Source organism: Terrapene carolina, unplaced genomic scaffold (assembly GCF_002925995.2).
Source record: "Terrapene carolina triunguis isolate 2854851 unplaced genomic scaffold, T_m_triunguis-2.0 Scaffold85, whole genome shotgun sequence".
Taxonomy (NCBI): domain Eukaryota; kingdom Metazoa; phylum Chordata; order Testudines; family Emydidae; genus Terrapene; species Terrapene triunguis.
This window is the reverse complement of record NW_020664436.1, coordinates 35,131,894-35,142,557: the sequence shown is the minus strand read 5'-3', so window position 1 is coordinate 35,142,557 and position 10,664 is coordinate 35,131,894. Positions and strand designations below refer to the sequence as shown.

Sequence of the window (10,664 nt, the reverse complement as noted above, 5' to 3'; positions counted from 1 at the left end):
TTTGGATAGCTCAACCACATACTGGATCCTTTATCAGATAAGTGGACTCTTTTTCCTCCATGGTGCAGGGGCATCATTCCTGCTCTCTTTGACCATCAGCACAGATCCAAAAGAGGCAGAAAGACTGACAGCTTCTTGTTTCATGGTTCTCCTGATCAAATCTATTTGTGCGTGTCTGCCAGCTCTCTGACACATCTGCCTTGAGTGTTTCTGACCAGACCAACCTGGTCCTTAGCCATAGCTATGTAATCCACCCTAAATTCCACTGACTGTTAATTTTCAAATTGAGCCTGGTGCAAGTTCTAAGATGATTCTTCCCTAATGGACTATCGGCATACTAGGCAATGTAAAATGTCCACAGATTAGTGCAAGAGAGACACAGGAATGTCCCATAACATGCTGCTCTTGCCAAGCTGGTATAGAGAACTTTGGCTCTGAAGCCCAGCTGAGATCAGTCGGCTGATGTAACCACCTGCTTATGAAGCCAGTGTACCATTGAGTACCCACAAATCCAGACAGCTACATTAATTCTGATTTCCCCTAAAAATGAGAAACCGGTTTTAACATATGCTCCCTACTTGCTCTGCTGACTCCTCCATAGCGTGGACATAGGCTCTCTAACATCTTATCTTCAATAGCCTGAAACATCCAAAAATCGATGCCCACAGAGGCTGCGCCAATCCTAAAAGGAGTATGTGCTAAATTTACTGTATTGAGCCCCAGATAAGAATCTTTCTGATCATACAGCAAACTGATATCTTGTCAGTTAACTAGGACCCCCAAATACACACACACACACACACACACCCTGACTCATGCATATGCAGAGGCAAGCACACCCTCCAAGTTTTTACTGGATACACCCATTCATCCAGGCAGCATGCCTTTAACACTGTCATGGTCCTGTGTGCTGCCTGATCTATTTTGGGAATCTGCTATAGGAACACAGACTGCTATCTGAGCCGTACATCAGCCAGTTCCAGAGTACTCTTGTGGCACAGGGACTACACTACAGTATTTGTGGCATTCTTTGGTGTAAGGGAAAGGAGCTTTAAATAAAACTGCTTTCTTTCTACAATGGCAAAGTCTAGGCAAGGCTCTGACTAAACCAAATCTGAGTGGCTATGGGGGTGCCTGACCTGCATGCTGGGTCCTCTCACCCTGGGCCAACCCCTTCACGAGTTTCCCTAATAAAACTCCCCACATTATTCTGCAAATCCTGTCAGCTAGCAACAGACTGGCCCCATGGTGGATGCTGCCAACCTGTGGTGCGCTAGTCACACCACATATCTCCCCACCAGGAGCTTTTGGCAATGGGCCAATCGTGGGCGGATGCCTTTCCTAACTCTGAACTCAGTGAAACCTGCCTTGAAAACCTAGAATGTCTTTGAGCCAATGGAGTTCTGTGCCAGTGTTTAAGGCCGTCAGGAGCTATGGTTCCACAAAGAACAGGGTGTTGGTAACCAGTTTTGACTGGCAAACAGCATTAGTTACCAGAATCTGCCCTTCTGAAATTGAGAGCATTGGCAAAACCAGTATCGATACCAAGAATTCGTCTTGTAGTGAAAAGATATTTAATAACAGTGCAACACACTGGCCCATAACCTCTGCATTAGCTGCACAGACTCTACTAACTGGCAGATAATGATGTGTACACCCATTTCAAGCCACTCCTTAGGCCACTTTTGAATACATCAATCCTCTTGATAATATAAAACCTCTGAGTTAACACCAATTGTATCTATGTATCTCGAGTTGGATTGCTAATATGATGCTATATTAAACTCCTTCAGGAATTCCCCCCATTTCTCCTGCCCCACCCATTCTCTCATATCTTGTTTGTTACAGTGACAACCAAGGGCTGCTTAACACTCGAGGGGGCAGCTACTAGGTTTTCACAGAATGCCCTGTTGGGCATTACCACCTTGCAGTCAAGTTTGGATGCCTTATGATCATTTGCAGCTGTTTTTAGCCGGTCTGCTGCTTTTTAGAGCTTTTAGTTCCTTGAATCAATACCCATAAGCCCTCTAATTATCTCCAGGGAGGTGTGAAACACCTGCTGCTGTGTCTAATTCTATGCTAAATATGTCAGTTGCTGCATGTGGATCCTTTTCTCTTTCCTTTATGGTTAAAGGGAACCCCAAACATCCTGCCATCTGCTGAAAGGTTCCCTGCAGCTGGACACTCACCTGGCCCATATTCCTTCTATTGAACAGGAAGCTGTCCAAATTGTAATCAGTCAGGGGTAAACACATTGCACAAATAACAGCCCATTCCAGTATTATACAAAACAGTTCAAAAGCTGGGTGTGATATGGACAGCTCATGGGCAGGGCCTAATCTGAGTAATAACAACCCTTAATCTGAGAATCTCACAGACTAAAGTCTTAGTTCTACCCTCAGGCAGATTCACCCCTAATTCACCCTTCGCCAGTTGAGTACCCCAGTCACATTTATTTTAACCTTGCACACAAAAGCATTTAATGAGGAGTGGCAGACCAAGCACAATAGAAGGTTCACCAAAGAGCCTTGAGTGAATAAAACAGTATTCCCGTGAGGCCCCACCTGTGAAGGGAACAACCAAAGATTTGGCATTGGAACTCCTCATACTTTCCCACCAACTTCAGCTACAAATTCCTGTTAGTGTTTGGCCCTAACCACATGGTCCAGCCCCCAATTTGGCTTCAATTTCTTGGCCCAAATGTGAACTCTCACCTAGAATGAGGGATTAAAAACCTGCCCATTGACATCTGACCTGTCTGCCCTATTGGAATAAACCAGTGTATCTAATTTAATGAAGATGGGGATTTTTGTAACATTGCCATATCTACCTCCTGGTCCTGCCTTGGACTTGAGGATCACCCTGTTTTCCCCTGAACTGAGTTTTTCCTCTATCACTGAGTGCCATGCTGACCTCCACACTTGCCACACATTTGCTTAATTTTGCACAAGGAATAAAAGCACTTCCTTCTCCCTTGCATTTGTGCTTTCCTGTCATTGAAAGGATCATGTGAACTAGCTTGGTTGGGGTTGACGCAAGACCTCAGTACCTCTACTGGTGGTAGCCTGTGGAACCCCTTCTGACACCACCTGTACCTTGCCATCTTCCACACCCTGATTCCCCTCTAAAGAGGTGGGTTGGGATGCCCTATCACCACCCTATAGCTATGCTCTCCCCAGCTCCAATCCATGACGGTTTCTTGGGTGCATTATGGACAAGATAGAGGAAAGTGAGGGGCAGTCCCTGATAACCTTGCCCACCCAATCAGAAAAACACATGCACACACCCTCTCTTGCTAAAATGGGAAGAGGCAATGTTAAGTGTTCTGAAAAGCCAGTCTACTTGTGATCCTCCCCCATCTTCTCCCCCATTAGAAGCACCACCCAGAACATCCTAACTTCCTTTTCTGATTCAACCAATGCTCCATTTTGTCTCAAATATAGCCCAGGAGAAAGGTGCCTAAACAGCAACTTGTCTTAATGTTCAGAAAGCTTCCCCCTTGTGCAGTTGTGGAATTGTGAAACTAGGAAATTGTGCTCCTTGAAAATTTTCCCTGTAGTTCAAGCCTCTGAAGGGATCGCCTCTGAATTACATATCTTGAAAGTCTTTTATTGTGAAGATATTTACCTTCAAAATTGTTATTTCAAAACTCCAGGCAGGCAGAAAGTGGCATGACTAAACATTTTTTAAAAGTTGGAGAAAGAGAAACATTGCTCAGACACCATTCTTATCAAAGTCCAGAAATTCAGATATTACTCAAGTTCTGCAGCTCATAGCAGTGCACATCTGGGAGCTCTCCAGTTTCTGAAATCAGGCTAATGAAACAATCTGCACATTGGGTCTGATTGCCACTCTGTCTTCCTTTATTTCTTCTCCTCCTTTAGGACATACCCTGACTTTAGTATCTCTCCCTCTCCTTAACACTGATCAGTTAACACTGGTGAGAAAAAGCAGCTGCTAAATTTCAAAGTGGTTCTTTTAGTAAATTTTTTTTATTCTGGTGCATCTCTTCAGTTGCCAAATATTAAGCCCTTGCTATTAATAATAGATTCTGTCCTTAGTAAATAAGATCTTCAGAAAATGGAGAAATAACCATATTCAATGTATTTATATCCATAATAATAATGTCAAAACAAATGTCAGGCCAAAAAAAAATAGATAGTTGGGATTCCTTTTAATGAGAAGGGGATAGTGTGCAGTTGTTTTTCTAATGCTTACTTGTAGCCTACCAGATATGCTCCACTAGCTCATTTTCATAACTCTGTTGGCCAAGAAGACTTGAACAAGCTAATGCCAGGATGGAAAATCATTACAATCATTCTTCAGGAAGACTCAATAATGCCTTAAGAAGCAAGAATGTCATGGTTATTACACTTTGTTCTGTGTAGTGCTATGAGTGTTACCAACTCATACAGTATTTGGTATTTTTCTTAAAGCCCCAGTTCCTGGAGGCATGCAATCATGAGAATCTCAATCTTGATTTTAAAAACAAATCTCTAGTCCTCATGGTTGAAGAGCAAAGTTTGAAAACGTTACCGAAGTGTATCCTGAAGGCTCAGAAACCAGATGGCAAAGAAGAAATAACCCAAAAAGTATTTTTTGAAATCTCATGATTTTTTTGAATGCTTGGGATTAGCAATACTGCTAGTTGGACCATCAAAGAGAATTCATTATTCATTAACTACGAGAGACCAAAAAAAACAACAACAAAAAACCTCTACAATTAATTTTTTGATTTTAATAGAATGTCTTCACTGGTTCTTCCCCTGCTTTAGTAGGCTTATCTTACCCTCTGACAATCCCTATCCTTCCTTATAAATACAATAATTAAATGTTTCTTAAAAATAGATGTTCTATTAATAAAAATGTTAACTACAGTGACCGGCACTTTGTGTTTAACTTGTGCCAGTTGAATGCCCGAATATGTAAACATGCCTTTTTATCACGTTAGTAATTTAAAGGCCATCCCTTCACTTATGATACCAGTATACCAGAGTTGAACAATGTTTGCTCCCTTTCTCTTCTGTGTATTTTTTGTAAATGTATAATAACTACAGCAGCACACAGGCTTTCATTACTCGAGACCAGCCTGATTTTAAAATCATTTGTTTATTCAGCAACTGTATTTGTGACTTTGTTACTCCACCTTAATTTGAAATATATTTTTAGGAGAATCTGATCTCAATGAAGCAATAACAGAAGCAGGAAAAACATATGAAGAAATTGCCAGTCTCGTGGCAGAACAGGTATAAAAACTCTAATAGAATGCAAGTCAATCCAATACACATTACATGACAACATACAATGGGATTTCATCATGTTTTTCTTCTGCTCTGACTTTCTTGCCAGGGCCGGCTCCAGGCACCAGCGAAGGAAGCTGCAGGGCCCATCCTTGCCCAGATACCCAACCCCCAGCCCCCCAAATTCCCTCCCTGCCCCCCTTCCCCACCTGGGGATTCAGAGGGAGAAACAGCCTGATGCTTGGTCCCAGGCTTGCATGGAGTTTCCTGCGTGCCTCCCTCTCCTTCCCTCAGGGCATGCTGGGAACTGAAGCTGCTAGGAACCCTCTAGCACTGCAGCCCATTTCTGTGGGGGAAAGAAATTCTGTGCACTCAACCTTAATTTCTGCAAAATTCTGCATTGCCCATTGGCACAGAATTCCCCAGGAGTAATAACTTGCATTATAAATTATTTTTCTTCTCTATGTCAGCTGAAAGAATGGTGCTAGAAAAGGATCTCCTTTGGATCAGACATCTTGGCCTTCAAGAGATCAAATTGATTATCCCCACAACTGATTAAATGCGACCTTTTTGGTGTCAGGACAGGCTGTCAACTCTAGGTCTCCCACTGTTACTAATGCCATTAAGTAATGATGGGAAATTTTTCAAAAACATTCTTAGTATGGACAGTGGCCTTAGATCTAGATCATGCTGCCCCTCGTATGTATTGTTTTGTCTCATTACTTCATTGGGTTTAACTTGTAAGTCCCTAATTTTAAAAAACAAATCCTGTACCTGCCTCAGTGTTCGAGCCTTAAATTTGGCTTTGTTTAGGACCTGTTGACTGTTCATGTAATGCTTAATCTCCAGAGTCCAAAGTTATTTTCAAATCCATTGTTACATTAGGAAGTGAAGGTGTTTTAAAAACACAAATAACTTTTTGAAGGTAATAGCTGGTTGGGTACATTTATCTGCACAGTGTGTATCTGTGCATAATGATTTGTTTTGTCACCGCTGTGTTTGGAAAAACTCTTCAGTGGAACCTTGAAATTAGCTACAATAATTTAAGTAAAATACAGAACACAAGCTTTTTAAAAGTGGCACTGAGTGTTTATCCTATTGATTTTATGTTCACTGAGGCCCCTGAACTTCTGTTCCCTGATATATTCTTATATATTAAAAATAATGGGTCAATCTTCGCTACCTTTACATGTATTCCAGCTAAACATTGGACATTAAAGTGTTTTCAAAATCCATAAATTCTTGCCTTTATCTAGAACTAGTGATCTTTACATTGGGTGGCAGTGAATTTTAAATAGTCATCTTTTTCTCACGTTATACTTTTTTTTTCTTCTTCTTCTTTTGCCTCTGGATATTTTTTTGGCCTTACAGCTCTTGTTCAATATGTGTAACTTTCTATTAAATTCTGACATTAATGTGGCATAAATATTTCTTTATTAATAATTGCTGAATTCTCTTTATTAGCCAAGGAAAGATCTCCATTTTCTGATGGAAACTAATCACGAATACAAGGGATTTCTCGGTTGCTTCCCTGACATTATAGGAGCTCACAAGGTAACTTTTTTGGGGGCTGAGGGTGGGGGAAGGATGGGAGAGGAGTTCACAGGATATATGAACTTGGGGGCATAGTGAGGAGTAAAAGGGAGGGGTGTGCATGTGCAAAATCAATACTTTGCCTGTCCTGCACTCAGATATTCAATTTGCCCATACCCCTAATGTCAGTATTGCTGGAAACCTGTATGAAGATAGCAATGGAATCTTTGCAAATGAGAAATTCTCAGGGGAGGAGGGGATTTTTTTTAAAGGCCTTTTTTAAAACTATTGTTTTTTAGCAATAATGTTCATGAAATTTCTAGCTTTTCATCAGCATTTATTCAACCTTAAAAGTAGTTTATTGTGGTGGAGGCTAATAATATCCTTTAACTTTATACAACTAATGAAGCTAATGTGACCATCAGATATAAGAATAGACCAATATTAATACAGAAAAAATTATAGTATGTAAAATTGTATGAGCACAAAAAAAGGGCTCATTCTAAGTAGCTGACTTGCCAGGCACACCTTTAATTCTCCCACAAATAAAGCACAAATGACTAAATATTCCTACTAAAAGATATTTTGCTAAACCCTGTTTATAATTGGATATCAGTGGTACAGTATATTAATATATGTAACAAATAGGTTTTCTAGTTTTGAATGTTTGCATACATTTCAGAAAAAAAAAACTAGTTACGACTTGTTTTCTAACTGAATATTTGTTTTTATCACAACATTTTAAAAAATTTTCCTGCCATTTAAATTTTCAGTTCAGAGAACACTTTCTCATTTTATACAGGACAAGCTACAAGCAAAACTGAATTTGACAACTTAATGTGTCTTGATATACTATATTATTTAACTTTTCAAAACAATTTGAGGAATCTACCAGAACAATTGTGTGAACCCCCCCCCCACCCCAAATCCAAACACCCCCCAATTTTTTAAAGTACATAAAATATTTTTCAAATCTGAATTTTGAAAAATGGCTTTGGGTAAATTTTGTTGATTAAAGCCTAAAGCAAGAACCCTCACTAATAGAATATCCTTTGAGAAAAGGCTCTTTTTCACGCCAGCTGAATATTTAGTGTGAAGAGAGTGCATTTGAAACCAATTCTCTGTACGTTTATTATTTTTTGCATTAAGTTTAGTTCTATGAAACTCAGCCTCTATTCTTCCTAGGTCAAAGGCCACATAAACGTCATTAGGTCACTGATAGTAAATGGCTCCTTTTGGGAAATAAGTTCTCTTAAAGCAGTTTATGTTGCACAAATCTTGGATGAATAGGTCCTAGAAGCATTTGGAAGCTGGAAGTGTTTAGATATGTTCCATCTACATATCCATTATGTTTTGGAAGCTTGGCCTGTTGTCCCCTCTTTTAAATATGTATGTTAACTTTTGTGTATCAAACCCTGTTTCAGTATGCTTGTAATCAGTGCTCATGTCTTCTGCCATTTCCTCCCTACTGGCATAATCAAAAGATATCTAAAATTAAACACACATTTTGGGGGAAAATATTGAAAGGCAAAATCAGATTTTGTACACATGCTATGGGTCTGTGTCTAGTTATTGTTTTAAGCCAATTGTTCTCAAACTTTTATACTGGTGACCCCTTTCACATAGCAAGCCTCTGAGTGCGACACCCCCCCCCCATATAAATTAAAAACACTTTAAAAAATATATTTAACATCATTATAAATGCTGGAGGCAAAGCGCAGTTTGGGGTGGAGGCTGACAGCTCGCGACCCCCCATGTAATAACGTTGTGACTGCCTGAGGGATCCCGACCCCCAGTTTTGAGAAGCCCTGTTTTAAGCTAATATGATAACCTTTAATTGATTGCTGTTTTAATCATCCTGCATTTTGGTCTTAACAGGGAGCAATAGAAAAAGTGAAGGAAAGCGATAAATTAGTCGCAACCAGTAAAATAACACCACAGGATAAGCAGAACATGGTGAAGCGTGTAAGCACCATGGCTTATGCATTACAAGGTAAAACAAACTTGAAGTTCAGTGACAACGTTACAGACTTTGAAAGACTAGTTAAGAGGAAAATTTTAAAGGGAAATTCTGTGCTGTACTAGGAATAAGAATATCTAGCTCTTAAGCGCTTTTCATCCATAAATCTCAAAGAGCTTTACAAATTAGGTCCATATCCTCCCATTTTACATATGGGTAAACTGAGGCACAAAGGGACAGTGACTTGCCCAAGGTCATCAGCAGGTCAGTGGCAAAGCCAGGAGTAGGATCCAGGCCTCCTGAGTCTCAGTCTAGGGCTCTAGCACTAGGCAATGCTGCCTTCCTAGGTTTGCGAGTAGAATTTTCTTCTAGGTAATGTCACCAACTGCATTTGCTGTTGAGAATTCAAGTCTGATAAAAAGCAAATGGTATTTTACTTAGTACCAAAATACTTGTTTTTTACAGCCAAAGTTTTAGAGTTGGTGCAAGTACATTTTAGTTTCAAAGAAGAGGAGTAGCTGGAGTCATTTATGGGAGAGAGCTGTACTCAGAAAACTTTCCACCCCAAACAAAATAGTTTGTGTTAATTAATGATATTTTAGTTCGGTAACTGAATATGGAATCGGAAGGTGACTTGATGTGACCATTTTAATTTAGAAAAAATAATTTGTGAACCTGGACGTGTTGACTCTTGATGAGAGGTTAGAACCAAATTCTGTCTCAAGTAATTACTGACTTCTTTTTTCCCCTCAGATTCAAGCAATTCCTTTTTAATCCCTAAATGTTTGTATTCTGGTCCTAATTGGCACTATTACAGGAACTGCTATAAACCTCTTTTGCTGGTATTACACACAAGCTATTTTTTATATTTGTTCAACAAAAGAGATTACTATTTAAGACAATAAAGATGTTTTTTAGGTTTGCTTGTGACCATATTGTTCCTTTCTTCAGAAACTTGGCTATTTTTGCCCATAATTATTTCTGTTTTTTATTAGCCTTGAAAAATATTGTTTCATTGCAGCAGACTAAGGGATTTTGAAAACATATTTAACTGGGGGGGGGGGAGGCATTTATCGGAGATACATTACGGCAATGATTCAGGCAAGCATTTAAGTATGTGCCTAACATTAAACATGTGCGTAAGTGCTTGCCTGAATCAGGATATAAAACTAAAGAAGGCCATTGTTTCTTTCTTGAGGGTAGATCTTATCTGCTGGGTATTGATTGTGTTCTATAGAATTACTTCTGTACCCAGGACTGGCTCTGGCTTTTTTGCTGCCCCAAGCAACAACAACAACAACAAAAAAACCTGCGGCGTGGCCGGAGCCAGGGTGCAGGGGGACTCCCTGCGCTGCAGACGTGCCCCAGGCAGCGGAGTGCGCGCCCCAGCTAGCGGGGGGGTGGGGGGGGAGAGAAGGAGCAGGGGGGAGAGAGTGGAGGGCGGCCAGGGCTTCAGCGGGGCACTCACCACGCGGCCCCAACCGCCGCGCCACCTGCCGGGAGGGCTCCGTGCCGCTCCGGTCGGCGGGGAGGGAAGGACGCAGGCTGCCCTGCTGGGCTTGCTACAGACCTGGCACCAGCTGGGGCAGACGGAGCATGCAGCCCACTCCCAGCAGGGCGCTCCCCTCCTCCGTGCTGCCACCCCCTACAGGGCAGCCGGATCGGCAAACAAAACAAAACAAAACAAAAAGTTGCCATGCCACCTTAGGATTGGGCGGAATGCCGCCCCGTAGAATCTGCCACCCCAAGCACAAGCTTGCTTGTCTGGTGCCTGGAGCCGGCCCTGTCCATACCTAGCCACAAGCCAAACTGCTAAATTCTGTGATTCTATCAGATCTTGCAAGTTAAATAGGCAGGCTGGATCAGTATTTGAATGAGAGATCAAGATGCTGCAATTCAAGTTGTTGAGAATTCAGTAAGTGATGTTCTTT

General features: G+C 41.0%; 1 protein-coding gene across 2 annotated transcripts in view; it reads left to right on the top strand.

Moving 5' to 3' along the window:
- SNX9 (sorting nexin 9) overlaps positions 1-10,664 on the top strand; it is a 96,376-nt gene that overhangs the window by 74,333 nt on the left and 11,379 nt on the right. For both annotated transcript variants that reach the window (XM_026649736.2, XM_026649737.2), the window contains 3 exons: positions 5,170-5,246; positions 6,705-6,794; positions 8,652-8,766. In XM_026649736.2, coding sequence (XP_026505521.1) covers positions 5,170-5,246; positions 6,705-6,794; positions 8,652-8,766 — 282 coding nt within the window. The remainder of the gene's footprint in view (positions 1-5,169; positions 5,247-6,704; positions 6,795-8,651; positions 8,767-10,664) is intronic.